Source organism: Suricata suricatta, chromosome 8 (assembly GCF_006229205.1).
Source record: "Suricata suricatta isolate VVHF042 chromosome 8, meerkat_22Aug2017_6uvM2_HiC, whole genome shotgun sequence".
Lineage (NCBI taxonomy): Eukaryota > Metazoa > Chordata > Mammalia > Carnivora > Herpestidae > Suricata > Suricata suricatta.
Genome location: NC_043707.1, coordinates 132,917,075 through 132,935,460, shown reverse-complemented (window position 1 = coordinate 132,935,460; position 18,386 = coordinate 132,917,075). Strand labels below are relative to the sequence as shown.

At 46.4% G+C, this 18,386-nt stretch overlaps 1 protein-coding gene across 1 annotated transcript in view; it reads left to right on the top strand.

Annotated features, from left to right (window-relative positions):
- The window catches only part of VPS13D (vacuolar protein sorting 13 homolog D), a 256,120-nt gene that overhangs the window by 71,232 nt on the left and 166,502 nt on the right, over nucleotides 1-18,386 (top strand). The window contains exons 30-37 of the mRNA XM_029945909.1: nucleotides 1,688-1,900; nucleotides 5,239-5,504; nucleotides 6,868-7,001; nucleotides 9,642-9,797; nucleotides 11,565-11,775; nucleotides 12,252-12,326; nucleotides 14,759-14,965; nucleotides 16,608-16,697. Coding sequence (XP_029801769.1) covers nucleotides 1,688-1,900; nucleotides 5,239-5,504; nucleotides 6,868-7,001; nucleotides 9,642-9,797; nucleotides 11,565-11,775; nucleotides 12,252-12,326; nucleotides 14,759-14,965; nucleotides 16,608-16,697 — 1,352 coding nt within the window. The remainder of the gene's footprint in view (nucleotides 1-1,687; nucleotides 1,901-5,238; nucleotides 5,505-6,867; nucleotides 7,002-9,641; nucleotides 9,798-11,564; nucleotides 11,776-12,251; nucleotides 12,327-14,758; nucleotides 14,966-16,607; nucleotides 16,698-18,386) is intronic.

Here is an 18,386-nt window from a genome sequence, read left to right as displayed (position 1 = left end):
GCAAGGGACAGAAGAGCCATTACAGTTGTAGTTGAGCCGCAGTGAGGGGTGGGGACGGGGAACATTCCACATAGCCCAGGGAACAGTAAGGTGTAAGGCTTTAATGGAAAAAGTTGTATTACTGTACCTTCCTAATATAATCTTGCCACCATGGTATGGTATCAGTAGCTTAAAAAATAATAACAAATAAAAACTACCATGGGGGGTAAAAGCAGATGACAGACATGTAGACATACCAGTGACTTGGAAAAGTGAAGTCGTTTTTCTCCCGACGCCGTGTGTCCGTTGTGGTCCTCCTGCTGCCCTGCTCCTACAGTCACCGTGGCTGACAGAGCAGCCGGCGTCTTGCTGTGCCAGCGAGAAAAACACCAGCCCGGAATGGTCTGGAGCTGCAGTCCGGTGCGCTGCAGACCTCCTGGCTTAGAACATGGTCCCACCAAGTGCGGAGGGCCCGGGAGTTGTGTCTGCCATAGGGGAGGCCCAGGACTGTTTGGTGGGCAGCACTGATGCCGGCCGCACCCGCCAGCATTCCAGAATCGGGGGACTTCACATACAGGGTTTGGATTTCAACCTCTTTCGAGAAGTTGAAAGCTTTGACAATACTGGGCCCGTCTTTCCACCTGGATTCTGTGCCGCGAAGCTGGAGAGCGCCCGGGCCGCCTCCAGAGGCCGCGCTTTGCCCGGCGGTTCACCTGGGGTGTCCCCTGCAGGGTCGGGGCAGACCAAGAACTCATGATGACTGCCTAGAACCTTCAAGACTGCCTATGTTCTCACACTTGATAAACTAACTTTTCATTTTGATCTCTTGACAGCCACGTGAAGGTGGGCAGATATTTGTTTTCCAGATGCAATTTTTATCTAGTGTAAGATCGTATGGCTAGAAAAGTGGGTCAGTACCTGAAAACGGGACTTCCAGGCTAGGAACTTCCCCACTGAAACCCTCATCTTTTTTTTTTCCCTTTGTCTTTCCCCGGAGAATCCGGCCTGGCCTGTGTCTGACTCGGTTGCACAAAACACCGTATAATGAGGTGTGGGTCCCAGATTGTCTTGTGAGCTAGCAGTTCTTTTCTGATGGCTGCCCACGTCCTTAGTTTTCTACAAAATGAAGTAATTCTGTACAGAATGTCATGATGGTGCTGAATAAATTGGGACTTGCATATTACAGCTTCCTCTGTGACTGCAAAGGGAAAAAAAAAGGCAGTTCCTAATGCGTTTCCTCTCGGTGGACTGGTTCCATTATTTCTCTGTATGAAGAGTATTATTTGTTCTGATTGTTTCCAGGAAGCTATAGGGGTTATAGAAAAATTTGTCGGACTCTGGAGAGCGAATCCCTCAGGCAGGCGAGGAGTTGACAGGGGGTGATCTCCAGGGACCGTTGACGTCCTCTGGGGACTGGTACACATGTCAGACTTCGGGTGAGGAACAAGAATGTTGACGCACCCAGAGTGCACTAGGTGGCGGTCTTCCTCACGAAGTTCCTGTGGTCAAAGTCATCTTCCTGGAGATGGAGAGTAAGAGACAGGGCACAGTGACACTGTTTTGACACGAGTCTGTTAACAAAAATCCGTGCAAGGTACTCTCCTTCACTGAAGTCAGGTGGACTTGTGATTTTGTTCCGTTGTCTTGAACTTACGTAATTTTGTAAATGGGAAGAGTTTTAACATCTTGTCTGCTTTTTCCCTTTTAGATTTGACTTCAAGAAATGTAAACTGCTCTATGAAAGCTTTTCCAACCAAACCAAGTCCATCAACCTGGTTTCCCATTCCATGATGGCCTTTGACACGCGCTTCGCCGGGCAGAAGGCCACTCCTGGCACGACGAACGTGTTCAGCTGTATTTTTCAGCCCTCCAGGAACAGCAGCACTGCCCAGGGCTCCATTCAGATCGAACTGCATTTCAGGTAGTGGATCCAGACCCTGGCTCCGCCTTTCTTTATCGAGAAAGTCCCTTTTGTGGCCAGGGGGCCAGGACCTGTGTCAGCCTTAGAGCATCAAGGGACTGAGGAATGACCGACAAGATGGAGAGATCATGGCCCCCAGTACAGCTCACCTTGTATTTTATTAACTTACTAATCCTGAAGCCTTGCAGTTCCATTTATTGGCCAAAAGATGTCTCTGTTGCCTTAAAAAAAAAAGTTTAGAATTAAACCAGAGTCTTCAAATTAACCTCCATGTAAGCTATAGGCTGTTGTAACGTGTAAAGAGAATTGAGGAAAGAAGAAATTCTGCTTGGTTATGGGCTAAAAAGACTTTGGTCTGTAGACAGAGAAAGTTGGTGGCTTTGACTTGCATTATTTATCTATGTGCGTCTCGCGAACTCGCGTCTCCACTTAAAAGGGCTTTAGCCTCTTTGAACCAGATTATGTGTTTCTTCCCGGTATTCTGCTAGGCAGTGGTGTGTGTAGAGGGAGCGAATGTTTTGTAATTGTACAGCTCTGGGCTTAAAATCCTGATCTGCCACCTTGTAGCTGTGTGTCCTTGGACAAGTTCAACTGCTTTGAGCTGCCGTTTTCTGTAACACAGAAAAGGATGACTCTGCCCACCTCACAGGGTGGAGGCAGTAACTAAAGACAAGCCTGGCATGCTGCTTGGCACGGATGGCAGCTCTGATTATTATTATTACTGATGCAGCCCATGTTGTTTTATGACCAACTACTGTAAGATTTTATGACTGGTGATAGACCTGAAAACTGAAAAATTAGGTTTGATCTAAAATTGTCCAATGTATGGGGTACCCGGGTGGCTCAGTCAGTTAAGCGTCCGACTCTGGCTCAGGTCATGATCTCATGGTTCATGAGTTTGAGCCCCACATCAGGCTCTGTGCTGACAGTTCAGAGCCTGGAGCCTGCTTTGGATTCTGTGTCTCCCTCTCTCTTGGCCTCTCCTCCACTTGCGTCCTGCTCCTCCCCCCCAAAAAGATTCATCCAATGCAAATCCAAAAGGAGACCTTTGGAAGTAATGTCAGTTTTATTCTATGAATGCTTGATTTTATCAGATATATTGTAAATAGAAGCCGGCTGGGAAACACACACACACACACACACACACACACACACACACACACACACACGTCATCAGTGTTTGTATTCATGTTTGAACGTGCCTGACATTTCAGTGTGCATAGTGAATTCCCACGTTGAGCTTTCTTCTAGGGAGAGGTCATGGTCATTCTCCATGTGCCTTTAGGAAGTTTAGCAAAGAGACAGGCAAACCTTTGCATGAACTTGTTGGAAGTTTAGAAATAGGAGTGCTCGTTGTCCCTTCCTGAGCCTTTCCACAGCCAGGCACTCTCCCTGCCTTTGCTTTAATTCTCCTGGCAAGTCTGCACAGCAGGTGGCTTCTGCCCCGCTTTACAGAGGCAGCAGGAGAAGCTAGGAGAGCCTTGAGCACCTCCGAGGTCCCACAGTGAGTGAGTGACGTGGTCCCGACTCACACCGGGGCCTCTGATCTCAGCGCCCACGTCCCTCTGACAGTCCTGTGTGTTTATTTGAGCAGGAGGCTTCCGTATACTTGGTTCTTCTGCAGAAACCATTTCTTTTTGGATTTTCTCTATTATTATTGATGTAGCTGCCTAATCTGTCAGCTCCTTGTCTCAGCGATCGTGTTTTTAATACACAAGGAGCCTTGAAATCTTACTCTGTTTATATACTGAAGGTGTATAATTTCTTGGTCACACAGTGAAGTCTTACCTGGGAGCCTACAAACAGAAATACCATTGTGAGTGAGGGGGTTAGCATGCTCTCTGGATTGGAACTTGTGAACGCTTTCTGTGTCTCGAGAAGAATCGCTCTTCTGTGGGGATTTTGTGTGTCAAATATAAATCACTTCACAGTGTTTAAAGGCTTGGAATATTTTCCAGAAAAGGGATCAGACATACTTTGACTTTTCCAGTTAGTGCATAGCTCTGACGATCTGTGTTCAAAATGGGATGGAAAAATTTTACTGAGGGCAACATTTTTTCTTGATTACAAAAGAGTGAAGTGTTTCTGTGAAAAATGCTGTGTCTGTATGAGGGAGCCCTGCATCACTGTGCCCTTTTTCTAGAAGCAGTGAGCCAAGGTTAGGAGAACCCAGAGACTAGAGAAGCCAGCCTTCAAAGCGTCTCAGCATCCGCTTTTCCTGAATAGGAGCCCCCTTTAAAGGCACGGAACCAGGCCCGTGTCGTAGTCTGGGCCCCACTCGCTTTGGGGCTCACAGAACGAAGTTCACCCCAGAAAATCATATAAAGGTGCCCTTAGCCCGCTTTCCTTCTGTCTTACCGTCTCTGCCTACTAATATTCTGGTTCGGCCACGCTGTGGTTTGTGGCCAGGCCTGGGGTCCTCCTTGGGTTTTCACCTCAGACCGAGAACTTGGGGTAACGGGGGCTCAAAGCCAGTCTTCTCTCCCCCTTGCTCCAAACTCCACTTCCAGGGAGCTGGGGGTATACCCAGAGGTGAATGTCATTTTACTTGTCCTCCTCCTCAGGCTAAAGGATCTGCATTCTCTGGTTAGTTCCAGCTGGAGAATTAGTACTAGTATGTAAATTGGCTGTTCGTAAAGAAGGGACCGGAGACCTCAAAGAAAGAGTGCATTCATGATCTTCTTGCAATAGCCTGTGGGGAAGGCAGCTGACATTTACCAAACACCAAACACCGGTTATGTGTTTTATCTGGTGCTTTATCTTTTACAGTGTTAATACTTCCCATTCTGTAAGTCAGGAAGCAGGCTCAGAGAAGGTAGGCAGTTTACTCAAGGTGACACAGCTTCTAAGTGACCGGATTGAAGCCTCTGCTTTATCCTGCACCAGGATTTCTGAGCCTCGGCGCTCTTGACGTTTTAGGTCGGACACTTCCTTCTTGTGGGGCTGTCCTGCCCGTTGTGGGATGTTTAGCGGCAGCCCTGGCCTCTGCCCACGAGGTGCCGAGAGCAAACCACCGTCCCCCCCAACCCTGTGTTGTGACAATCACGATGTGTCCAGCAGACTTTGGACAAAGCCACCCCTCGTTGAGAACTGTTGGATCACACTTTACTGCTTTCTTATCGCATAAAAATATGATTAGCTTTCGAAAACACACACTGAATATTTTATTAAGCCGATGTTCAGAGTTTATGGTACTCAGAACGGTCAATGTAAAAAATACTGGAAAAATCGAGAAGCTTCCCAAGCTGAGTGATACACTTGTAAGTTATTTATTTCTCCTGTTTTGTTTGTTTGTATGTTTGTTTATTTGTTTATTTTGGGGGTCTTTTTCCCTGCAGATCTACGAAGGACTCATCCTGTTTTACAGTAGTGCTCAACAATCTCCGCGTGTTTCTCATATTTGACTGGCTGCTGTTAGTCCATGATTTTCTCCACACTCCCAGCGATATTAAGAAACAGACTAGTGTTACTCCTTCTCGCCACCGTAACTCTAGCAGTGAATCTGCTGTAGTCCCCAAAACTGTGAAAAGTGGAGTCGTTACCAAGCGGTCTTCCCTTCCTGTGTCCACTGAAAGGCATCTGGAGGTCAAGGTCAATGTAACAGGTGAGCCTATGTAGGTGTGAGTCACTCACTGATCCTTAGTGTGAATGTTGGGCTTGGTATTTGTCTTAGAGGATGCTTTTTCTCTTGTTTCCATATTTTGATGTGAGCACTTATGCATTTTCTTTTTTCTTAATACCTTTTTTTTAAAAAAATATTTATTTTTGAGAAAGGGAGAGACAGTGCAAGCAGGGGAGGGGCAGAGAGAGAGGGAGACCCAGAATCTGAAGCAGGCTCCAGGCTCCCAGCTGTCAGCTCAGAGCCCGACGTGGGGCTTGAGCTCACATATTGTGAGATCATGACAGGAGCCGAAGTGGGATGCTTCACCCACTGACCACCCAGGCGCCCCCAGCACTAACACTTGTTTGTGCAGACCAGCAGGTGTCAGAGGGGTTGGCCTGCATTGTTCAGGTGTGAACGGCCGGCCCTCACTCAGGGTTGCGGGGTTCCTGGGCCCTCTGCTCTGCTTGCCCGTCGCACGTGCCCAGCTGGATGGTCTGTGCAGCAGTCTTTCTCCCCTGGTGTTAAATCTGGGTTCAGTTTGTTCTTTAGTGCCCCAGCAGATGTGCCTTCCTGAGTTTAGGCAAATTTGGGATGAGAAAATCTCTGTTTAAAAGGTAAATAGGGGATCGTTATTTTCTTTACAAAAAGAACATTTTCCCTTACACACAGATTGACTGGTTTTTGTTAACTAGTAGACTCTTTGGGTGTACCTGTGTGTATTTAACTCGTCGTGTTGGTGACTGACCCTGGCTGCCGCTCGATGGTGTGGAAGAAGCTGGCCAGCGTAGTGCATAGTAAATGGATTGAGCTTCGAAAGCTCCATCTGTGCATGGTTTTTGATGACAATGAAAAGTAAATTTGCCATGTACAAATAAGTAGAAAATTGTCTGCTTTTACTAATTTCGGAAAAGCCTACTCTACATTCCGTGTATGTTCTTTGTAAACAACTCGAACTGCTCTGTGGATGATGTCACGCCTTATGCTGCTGACCAATGTTAGCATGTGAATCTCCTTCCTGGGATTTTAGGACAGGGCCCTGCTTGGAGAAGGGGTGATTTCCTGGGCTTCTGAATGTCTGATCTGGCCTCCCAGGAGACTCCGCTTAAAAATATATTCCAAAGAGAGAGGAGGAATCCCCTCACAGTCTTTCCTGCCCGCGCAGCGCTCTGGAGGTGCAGGTGGGCCTGGCCAGATACAGAGACTTTGTTCAGGATGGCGGTGAAGCAGAAGGCAGACAGATGTCTTGGGGAACAAATCTTTCTGGCTCGTGTCCCACGCCCCTCAACCAGTGTAAATGTGTTGCTCGTCTGCGACAGTCTAGTGTTTCCAGCTTCGGCTTGGCTGACGACGCTGTCCTTTCCAGGCACGGAGTTTGTGGTGGTTGAAGACGTGTCCTGCTTCGACACCAATGCCATCATTCTGAAAGGCACCACCGTGCTCACCTACAAGCCCCGGCTGGTCGATCGCCCCTTTTCAGGGAGTTTGTTTGGCATCGAGGTAAGAAGTCTGCGTGTCGATCAAAGCACTCACTGGTTTGGCTTAAGAGAAAAGCCTCTGGAAGAGGATTTTACCTCCCGAGCTTTCATTAGGGGCAGTGATTGGTGGGGTTGGCGGACTCTGGCCTCCGCTCGGTTTTGTCCTCAGATCTAGCAGGTTACTCTAACGTGGGACTCCAGCCCTCCAGCGTCGGGCCCGGAGTGTGCTGAGGGGCTTGACCTCTTTCTCTGACGTCGTCCTTCCTCAGGAAGTTAGGGGAGACTCTGCTTGTCCCCATCAGCCTGTGCGGCCCCTGCTGTGCCCCCTCCTTCTGGCGGTCTCGTTTTGGCAAATGAGTGAAGGTGGGGAGCTGGGCTCATTTCCCCCACGTCCCCTTTCCCCACATTGACTTGTCTTCTGTGAAGACCTAGGGCTCTGTGGTCATGGGAACTCCTTTATGAGAGTCATTAAGGATTTTATGTAATTCTCCTTTTAGGAATATCTAATCCGTACAAGGACCTCTCTAAAGAGTCGTGCGTAACCTCGCGGAGTGATCTCTAACAGTCCTGCTTCAGGCTCTGATTTAATCTCACGAAGGAGATACTTGGGAGTGGCCTTTACAGCCTGAAAATCACATTATACAATATTAAGCACAAACCGCTCTGCCCGTCTCAAAGCCGGGGGTTGTGGAGAGGGAAGGAGAAATGAGGCAGATGATTATTTTGATTAAGTATTCTTAATTCACTGATTTCAGCTGACATTCCTCTTGTACAGTCGTAGAATATTTGGTCTGGGTTTCTCATCATTTCCTTTCCCTTTATGATTGAACTTCTCATGCCCTGTTCTTGCTAGTGGTATTTCAGAGTTGAATGAACAAAACTTATTTTCACCATCAGCAGCTTATGGTAATTTTTTTTTCCTGCATCAGATGTAGCTGAATAAAACCGGTAGAGATTTCACTTCTTGATCACTTGTTTCTCTCATCTAAAGAAACTGAGGTTTCTCCCCGTGAGATGTGATGTGAGTTGATCATGAAATTGTAGCTCATCTGCTTTCCAAGCCACTCCAGTGCCAACTCTGAATGGAACATGTTGGTGTTTGATTAATGAACTGTCAGATACAGTTGGGTTCTGTGTCGCCGAAGCCCTTGCAAAAAAGAGGAAAATGAAACTTTTTTGTTCCAAAGTCGTAGAAGAACCCTATGGCAAAAGATTTGAGATTCCTAAAAATTCCTTTCAATCTTGTTGCCATGACAGCACAATGGGACTTGAATTTTAAGACCCCTTTGGTATATCATTGGGGGAGAATTTATAAAGGAAGCCAAGTGAGTTGATTTTGAATATAGCAAAGGAGCTTGGTGTCACGTGGTTCCCAGTAGCAGTAGAAAGTGCCCCTACCCTTCAGAAAGGGAAGAAGCAATGGAGACAACGTGGACGTTTTCTTCTGTGCTCTTCTTGAGGCACAAACATAATTGGGTCCTAGAATGGGAGTCCTCTCTCCCTTCTCTCTCCCCTTAAATATATTTATTGTTAAATGCTTTATTGTAGAACATTTCAAACATACACAAGTAAACAGATTAATATAATGAACCCCTATATATGCATCAGCAGCCTCAATAATTAATGTATTCATTTTCAATTATGAAATAACAATGATATTACCTAAGATTTGGGGGAGGGGAGAGAAGATGACCTGTCCTTCTGTACAGAATCTCTGTTGACATTTTGATGTGTTTCTTTCCTAAAAGTCATGGAGTAATATTATTTTGATGAGACCATATGGTCTTTTTTTGTTTGTTTACTTATTTATTTTGAGAGGGAGAGAGAGGACCAGGGGTGGGGGGCAGAGAGAGAGGGAGAGAGAGAATCCCAAGTGAACTCTGCACCGCCAGCACAGAGCTCGACACGGGGCTCAAACTCACGAACTGTGAGATCATGACCTGAGCCAAAACCAAGAGTTGGATTCTTAATTGACTGAGCCAGCTAGGTGCCCCCGCCAACCATGGTCTTTTTAATTGTCACTTTAATTATTATTTTAATTTTATTTTTGAGAGAGATGCAGAATGTCAGTGGGAAAGAGAGGCAGAGGGAGAGAGAGAGAATCTCAAGCAGGTACCATGCCCAGCATAGAGCCTGATGCAAGGTTCGATTCCACGGCTCTGGGATGGTGACCTGACCTAAATCAAGAGTCGAAAGTTCAACTGACTGAGCCATTCAAGCACCCCTTCATTCCTTTTAGATGGCAAAATATTCTGTTGAGTAGATGTGATATGGTCTGGGTTGCTCTTAATTTTTTTTTATTAACTATTAGTTAATGGTTCAGTGATTTTTTAAAATGTATTTTGCACTATTTCTATAGGCTAGTTCCTAGAAAGAAGTAGAATTATTGGATCAAAGGGTAGAGATTTTGGAGCCTTTTGCCACGTATCAGTAAATTGCCTTTTATGTGGGTGAGCCATTGCGCATGCTCCTGGCAGCGGGTGAGACTCCCCGGGTCACTCTTGACAGTATTTCTTTCAGCAGTTGTGATGGGTCTTTGGATAACACAGGGCTGATTGCTATCAAGAGAGTGTTTTCTTTGTTGTTGGTGTTGTTTTCTGCTGATGGTCAGACTCTTCTAAATCAGACATTAATCCTCAGTGTCTTGCGTCTCATTCTCCAGGTGTTTTCATGCCGACTAGGGAATGAACAGGACACAGCTCTTTCCATTGTTGATCCCGTCCAAATTCAGGTGGAGCTGGTGGGGAATTCTTCCTATCAGAACAGTTCAGGATTGATGGATGCATTCAACAGTGAAGACTTCCCACCGATCTTGGAGGTAAGGATAGAAGACCTGAGTACACATCGATACACTCTCAGACCCTTTCCTGTGCTCGTGTGACCGGCAGGCTCTGCCGAACTCCGCATTTTTTCACTACAGCAAATACAAAGTAAATTCGACATTGTGTCTGTCCTAGAAAATCTGTTGGTCTCCTGGAGAAGAAAAGACCTGTTAACCGGTAGAATCTTGAGGTTTTATAAAAGTTTACGGAAAGCAGGACGCACGCAACACAGGGAGGCATCTGGGTTGTGGGTGGAACCGAAGGTGGGCTGAGTCTGAGCGCAGGGGCGGGACGTCGGGAGGCCGAGGAGGAGAGCATGCCACGTTGGCCAGTAGCTGAGTTGGAGGCGGACGGGACGCAGCCCACACGAAACACAGGGAGAGCTCCCTAGAGCAGAGAAGCGCATGGGGATGTGAGGAGGATGCGAGCTGAGGAGAGGGAGGCTGAAGCCAGGCAAGGAAGGCTCGGGCAGTTAGTGTTTGATTTGTTTGTCGGAGGGGGAACAATTAATTAATCCATCCAGACCGTGGGAGATTGAAGGAGAGAGAAAAGCTGTGTTGATTTTTTATCTTTAAAGAAACATTTGAAATAGTGCTACCCCCAGACATTCCAACAGTCATCCTGGTTTGTGTTTTGTTTTCTTAAATGTATGTTTGTTTATTTATTAATTTATTTCATGTTTGAGAGAGAGAGAGAGAGAGAGAGAGAGTGGGAGGGCGGTGGGTGGGGCAGAGAGAGATGGAGAGAGAGAATCCCAGGCAGGCTCCACGCTGTCAGCACAGAGCCCAACACGGGGCTTGATCTCATAAACCATGAGATCATGCCTGGAGCTGAAATCAGGAGCGGGACACTTAACTGACTGAGCCACCCAGGAGCCCCTAATGTTTATTTGCTTATTTTGAGAGAGAGCAGGCATGAGCAGGGGAGGGGCAGACAGAGAGTCCCTGGCAGGCTCGGCCCTCGCCCTGTCCGTGCAGAGCCTGACTCGAGGCTCCGTCCCACAAACCGTGAGATCGTGGCCTGAGCTGGACACTTACCCAACTGAGCCATGCAGGCGCCTCCTGCTGTTGTTTTTTTAACGTTTATTTATTTTGAGAGAGAAATAGGGAGGGGCAGAGAGAGAGGAGAGAGAGAGAATTCCAAGCAGGTTCCTCACTGCCAGTGCAGAGCCTGACACAAGGCTCAACCTCACGATTGTGAGGCCACAACATCCTGGTTTTAGAGTGGCCTTGTACTGACATTCTTATTGCTTTTACCAGTGGTAGCTATGTTGTCATTCTCTGAGGAAGACTGGATTTCAAGAAATGTGGGGGTGGAACTTGACGCATTTAAAGTTACGTTTGAAGAAAAAGGAGATCATTTTTGTTGAGTGGTCAGCCGTTTCAGAAATTCTAAAAAATAGATCAAAGCAAAGTGGATTAACAGCACTTTGCTAATAGGCAATCTGTCCCCACGGCCACAGCCATTCTCTCATTCTCTGCTTTGATGATTAATGTACTTGTAAGCAAATCATTGCTGTAGTAATTTTCCGAGCTTAATATTTTTTATTTGGTGCTGTTTTGTGAACATTTGACCTCACGGCAGAGATGTCTTACCTCATGGCTCTTGGTGCTTAATTTCAAGATTTTCCCAGTCTTCGAAATGAAAAATTAATGTAATGTCTGTGGGACTTGTATGACTTGAATTAGGACCTATGCCTGTAAGAGGTGTGGGCATAAAAGCAAATGCACCTTTAAAACTTTATGTCTTTTCCATTTTGGTAGATTCAGTTACAGGCCCTGGATATCAGACTCTCCTACAACGATGTTCAGCTGTTTCTTGCCATCGCAAAGTCCATCCCCGAGCAAGCTCAGGCTGCCGCCCCGGACGCGGGGGCCTCGGAGGCCAGCCCTGCCAGCCGCGGCGCTCCTGGAGCACCTCGAGCTGGAGAGGAAAGCCGAGAAGGGACGAGACGCGCCCTGGATCCGGTCGTGGGTAGGTGTCGAGCCGTAGCGCCCGCTCGGTCTTCCTAACGCCTACCCTGCTTGTTAGCTGTCCCGACGTTCTGTTGCATGATTAAATTGTTCAGAGGATAATTGCACGTCATTAGGTGTAATTATAAGCATGATGCTCTGATCTTTGAAAACACAAGAACAGATCCGACACCCCAAACCAGCTGTGCTGGCCTACACTAGTTTTCCTTTAATGCTAAGGGTTAGTTTTAAACCTCGAGTTTTCCTCCAAAGTTATGCGGATAAAACTAACTTTCAGTTTTAAGCTTTGACAAACACAGTCCATACAGGGAACAGACTTAAAAATTTCAGAGCGCTCCAGTTAGGAGCCCAGTTTTGCCTAGAGAAATGGAATGTTTTCATCACCAGTATCTGAATTTCTTTTCTTTTTTTCTTCAGTTAGCCAATGGGTTAATTGTGTACAATTATTTATAAGAATTACGGTCGGCTTTTTCCTAGAGCTGCAGCTGGCTAGACTGCAGGAGCTGGGGTTCGGCGTGGACGATTGTCGCAAAGCCCTGCTGGTCTGCCGAGGTAATTTGCACACGGGTTCCCACGAGCTGTTCACCTTGATGATGTGCGTGCTCCTCCTTCCCCACCTGCCCTGCTCCCGCAGGGTGACTTGGAGAGCTGGACGGTCTCTGGAGGCCCCTCCATGATTTTTTGGGGCTGACCATGATCTTGGGCTGGGAATGGTAACGAGCAGCGGTACTTCCTAGTGGATGAGACCCTGGACCGTAGAACCGATGCCTGGCTTCAGGCTTTTCCTTTGCTGCCTTTTGGTTACCTATTAGCCACTCGGGCAAATTGCTTAGCCCCCGGTGGCAGTGCGTCCTTATCCGTAAGAGGACAGATAAGACCGCTTCCCTTGGAGGTTTGATACAAAAACGCACTATCTGCAGAGCACTTCAGGGAAGTGTCTGACACAGCAGGTGCTCTGATGCTGTTAGCTACTCCTGCTGGTGGCGGTAGGGGGTGGGGGGGGTGGCAGCGGTGGGGGTGGCGCTGATTGTCCTGACCACTGAGCGCCCCTAGGCCTCCTCCTGTGTTTTCTTGTTGAATTTCTATAGTCCTTGGAGGTGCGCGTTATTATCCCCTTTTCAGATAAGGAAACTGGCTCAGATAGGTTAATTAACTGGTCACCTGTCACCTGTTAGCCAGGGGCTGAGATGGACTTAACGCCAAGTCTGCCCAGTCTGCCCGGGTTCTTTTCCTGCAGCATATTCCCTCCCCCCTCCCTCTGTGTGGTCCTTCCTCTTAAAACAGGAACATAAAGCAAAAGCTGTATTTTTTCTAGTCTAACTTACATATACATTTCTCTGTTTCTTTATGTACTATATATATCCATACATATATGTACATATAATACTGTGTTGGCAGATTGTATCACGAATACAATTTTATAGCCCTTTTTACAAGACAGTTTTATTGAATTATAATATTATTACAATATACTTAATATCAGTATTTCCCCATGTCCTTAATTTATAAACATTGATTTTTTTACATTGATCTAATGATGTATTTTAATTTATGTAACTTTTTTGTTTTTCATTCTTTAAATGTATACATTCTGTAATAAATATTTTTTGGTACGAACTTCTGTCTAACTTTTATTTAGTATTTCCTTGGTAGAGAGACCTCCTGGTATAAATCCTGAATATAATAATATTAATATAATCCTTATATAGATATACTTTTCAGGCTTTTTACTCAGATTGACAGATCTTTTTCTGAAACATTGTGTACCAGGCCACAGTCTGACCAACTATGTGTGAAAATGCTGCTCTTACCACACACTTGTTTGCATTACTGTCATCTTTTTCCTTCTTTGACAAATGACAGTGGGTCTAGTTAGTTCAGTTAGCTTAATACCCCTGTATGTTTACATTGTCTATTTTTTCCCTCTTTCTCTAATAATAAAACATTTCTTTTCAGTTTCTAAGAGCTTTTTAGATTTTTGTTAATTTTTATTTCTTTAGTAGCTAAGGTGTAGTTCCATCAGTTACGAAAAAGATAACAACAACTAATGTTAACAGAGCCTTCGACATGTGCCAGGCTCTCTCCTCGGAGAGCTTCCCTGGGCTCATTTGTTTCCTCCTCGTGGCAGCCCTGACTGTGGGTGCGGGCGGGCACAGAGAGATCAAGTCACGTGTCCAAGGTCCAGCGCCTAGTAGGTGCTGGAATCCGAAGCCAGGCCGTCTTCCTCTAGAGCACATGCCCTCCATCACTCACCCCTGTTCTGTGCACTGGTCTCTGCTAAGTCCTAAATATGGGGTCGCACGGCTTTCCTTTCCTTTTCTTTTTAGCTTTTGCGGCCTGGTCATGTTCAGAGGACTCTTACTTAACAGCTGTGTATCACACACACACACTCTTATTGCTCTCTGTTCTCAAGGACATTTGTGATCAGTCGAGAAGATGGACTATAATCGCACATCATTATGTGCAAAACTACATAGTGGGGTGCTTGGCTGGCTCAGTCATAGAACATGTGACTCTTGGTCTCAGGGTCATGAGTTCGAGCCCCACATTGAGCATAGAGCTCACTAAAATAGTAACAACAATAACAATAATTGATAATAAAACCCTACATAGTGAAGATTACATTCTTCCCTACTAAGTGACATCTACAATTTGGATTCTGTCTTTTCCTCCCCTCTCCTTTGACAGATGTCATTCATTGTAAAGGAAAGATGGCTCCTGGGGGCGTTTTGAACCAGATCACGAAAGGTGGTGAACTTGAGTGGAGGGTGTGCAAAGGGGCCTCATTCTATTCGCTTAAAAATAGAATTGCTGTCATTACGCTAGTTCCCCCCACTTCCTTAAGTTTAAGAGTACATCTGGGCACAAGGTCCTCTTGGGCCGTCCTGTGGGTCCCTATGCGCTTTATTTCTCTGTTTCCTCAGTGAGTGGCTTGAGCGGCTGTGCAAACCGGCCGCACTGATTCCCTTTACCTTTTCCTGAAGGCCAACTGAAAAAGGCGGCGAGTTGGCTGTTCAAGAACGCCGAGCCTCTGAAGTCTCTCTCCCTGGCTGCTGAGAGCCGCGAGAGCCAGGGGCCTGCGGCCGCGCGGCTCATCTCTGGGGTGGAGGTCAAAGCCGAGAGCGTGTGCGTCTGTTTCATCGACGACTGCATGGACTGCGACGTCCCTCTGGCCGAGCTCACCTTTTCCCGTGAGTCTCGTCCTGATGCTCAGATTCATCTTGGAGATTTGTGCTGATTGCCGAGTTATGTGGGGCCTGTCTTTTTTTAATGATATTCATGCCCCCCCCCACCCCGCTTAGTCGTATGGGTGAAACTTTAGATAATAGTTTTACATGTGTTTTTCATTATTTGTATTTTAGAGAAATGTGTATTTATTTGCCATATGTGGCCTTCAGCCTCTAGTTTGGGAATAATAGAAATGGTCATTGATGAAATTTACCTAATTTCTATCTAAATCATTCCCGGTGTCTCCATTTTGTGAGTCTTTTTATATCTCTAAAGACTGGTGTGAGTGCTGTTCTTAAAGACACTGCCAGACTGATGCTGTCCCCTGTATATGCTTGAAAGTAAAACACACGCTGTCTCACGAGAACGCTCTCCTGGGCGTGTCCTTTCACCAGCAAGCGACGAGGGTACGAGGACCCCGTCCCAGATCGGCCATGGCAGGTGGTGTGGTCTAGGGCTTCTGAGGAGAGGGCCCGGAAACCTCACCACCGTGCTTACTGTTAATTTCCCATTGGTTTGATGTTCAGCGTCTTTCCCCTTCCAGGGAGATTCCATCCCGGGGACTGAGTTTGACCTTGGATGCACTGACTGGACAGGCTTCCCCTTCTCGGGGCTTCAAGGCACCGCAAGGGCCGCCCGGCTGAACATAACAGCTGGAAGTTCGCCTCGGCAGCTTTTCTGCAGGAAATAATTACTTCTTATTTAGCTGTGGTCGTCTTAAAATTTCGAGCTAATATTTATGAGGACATAACTGCTCTCATGAGCCTGCCTTCTGCTTTTCAGATATTCAGGGAGAAGTATGGTTTTTATGTTCCTGCAGACTTGAGATGACACAGGCACTCCTGGGGGCTGAGGCTGGGGACCGGAGGGAGACAGAGGTGGCGTTTGCCTGAGGCACGACACTTCAAGGGGTGCCAGGAAGCTCAGGATCTATTATGACAAATAAAACTTTAACACTGTCTTTTTTTAAAAAAAAAAAAATCAGTCCTTCTCCTTCTGACTTATTTCACTTAGCATGACACCCTCGAGGTCCATCCACTTTGCTACAAATGGCCATATTTCATTCTTTCTCATTGCCATACAGTACTCCATTGCATATATATCACATCTTCTTGATCCACTCATCAGGTGATGGACATTTAGGCTCTTTCCATGATTTGGCTATTCATAGGTATAACAGGAGAAACTTAACAGAGGACCATAGGGAGGGGAAGAGGGAAAGAGAGTTGGGGAGAGTGAGGGATACAAACCATGAGAGACTATTGAGTACTGAAAACGAACCGAGGACTGAAGGGGGAGGGGGAGGGGGTGATGGTCATGGTGGGGGGCACTTGTGGGGAGAAGCACTGGGTGTTTTATGGAAACCAATTTGACAATAAACTATTATAAATTAAAAAAATAGTAAATAAAAAGATACCAGTGGGAAAAAAATCAGAATTCATGCCCCAAACTCACAATGAACAAAATCTTCAAAGCGGGTGTGCTTTCTGCTAGGACCCTCAGCCTAGGCCGTGCCTGGCGTCCCTTCACTGGGGTTTACTCTGCGAAATGAAGTTTTGGTCGTTTCTCGCCCCAGTGCGGCGGTAAAATCTGCTTCCGTTGCAGGCCTGAGTTTTCTGCAGCACATAAGGACCAGCCCTGAAGGGTATGCGCACTTCACGCTTTCTGGAGATTACTACAACCGCGCTCTGTCAGGTCAGTGTAGACGCGTACATTACCACGGGACTTAACACCACACTTCAGTATTTGCCTGGGCCTGTGTCTACATACATTTCGCAGGACGGAAAGGGGGTGGGGCTGGGCAGGGAGAGCTGAAACACAAGCGATGGCATGAGCACAAAAGGTAGAGATGTTTTGTTTTCCTAACATACTTGATGTGTTGCGACGGAGCTGTTTAAGAAGAATTTTTCATAGTTAATTGTTTCTGATGTAGGAGTTTGGTTCCTTCTGGAATATAAAATGGCTGAGTAGTGAAGGATTGTTTGTCTGGCTCTGATAGTAACTAAATTTCTTCTTTTTAAAAAATTTTTTATTTATTAAAAAAATTTTTTAATGTCTTTTATTGATATTTGAGAGACAGAGACAGAGCGAGCAGGGGAGGGTCAGAGAGAGAGGGAGACACAGAATCTGAAGCAGGCTGCAGGCTCTAAGCTCTCAGCACAGAGCCGGACGTGGGGCTCGAACCCACAAACCATGAGATCATGACCTGAGCCGAAGCCAGATGCTTAACCGACTGAGCCACCCAGGTGCCCCTAGTTTTTATTTATTTAAGTAATCTCTGTACCCAACGTGGAGCTTAAATTCACTATCCTAAGATCCAAGAGTTGTATGCTCTTCTGACTGAGCCAGAAAGGCACTCCCAATAGGGAGATTTCTGTCCATAAGCCTTTTATTTTTTATTTTATTAAAAAAATTTTTTTAATGTTTATTTATGTCAGAGAGAAAGATCGAGAGTGAGAGCGTGGGGGAGGGGCAGAGAGAGAAGGAGACACAGAATCTGAAGAAGGCTCCAGGCTCCAAGCAGTTAGCACAGAGCCAGACACGAGGCTCGAACCCACGAACCAATAGAGCTGAAGTCGGACGCTTAACCAACTGAGCCCCCCACGTGCCTCCATAAGCCTTTTAGACACCAAGCCTCCTTCCCCTTGGCTGGGCTTGTCCCATTAGAAGTGTATCGAGTCAGTGATACATATAGTCTGTTGTTCCTCGTCCCTCAAGCGAAACACAGTTCATCAGAGCAGGCTCTTCTCCTGGGGACATAGGACCTGGCTGACGCCGGGATGCATCTTCAGGTTTCTTTCCTTCCACGGGAAGGACCAAGGAAGGGCCTGTACACATGGACATTCGGGAAGATTGGTAAACCAGGGCTGAGCGGCTGAGCTGTGAAGTTTTTGCCGTAAGAAAGTTTTAGTAGGTGTGGAGAAAAAAGTAGAGTTGTGCAGCCGAAGGCTTAGACCTAAGAGCGGTTGCTCCCTTTGGTTTCAGCGGAGGATGAAGCGTCATTTGTCATGCTGCTGTGGATTGTTCGAGAGTACGTGTCACATTTGCCTGCTTACGTTAGTTAGCATTTTCTCTCTGTGTTCTGGATTCACCACTCTGGTTTTCTAACCGTTCGACGTGTTTAACTTTAGAATACTGACCCAAGTCTTACGAGTCAGGAGAAACTCTTACAGGGTATGTGGGAGTCATTTTTCTGAGAATCATCATTTCTCCCAGAGCAAATATTGCTTTGTTTTGAACTTGAATGAACACATTCAGGTCACTAGGTGCCCAGTAGTGTGAGGAGATAAAAGTACCTACTTTATGCTACGTACTGGGGTTTTGCCAGTCACCTGATCTGTGGATCAGTATATTGAGTATATTTAGAAGACTTTGTTAAAAATT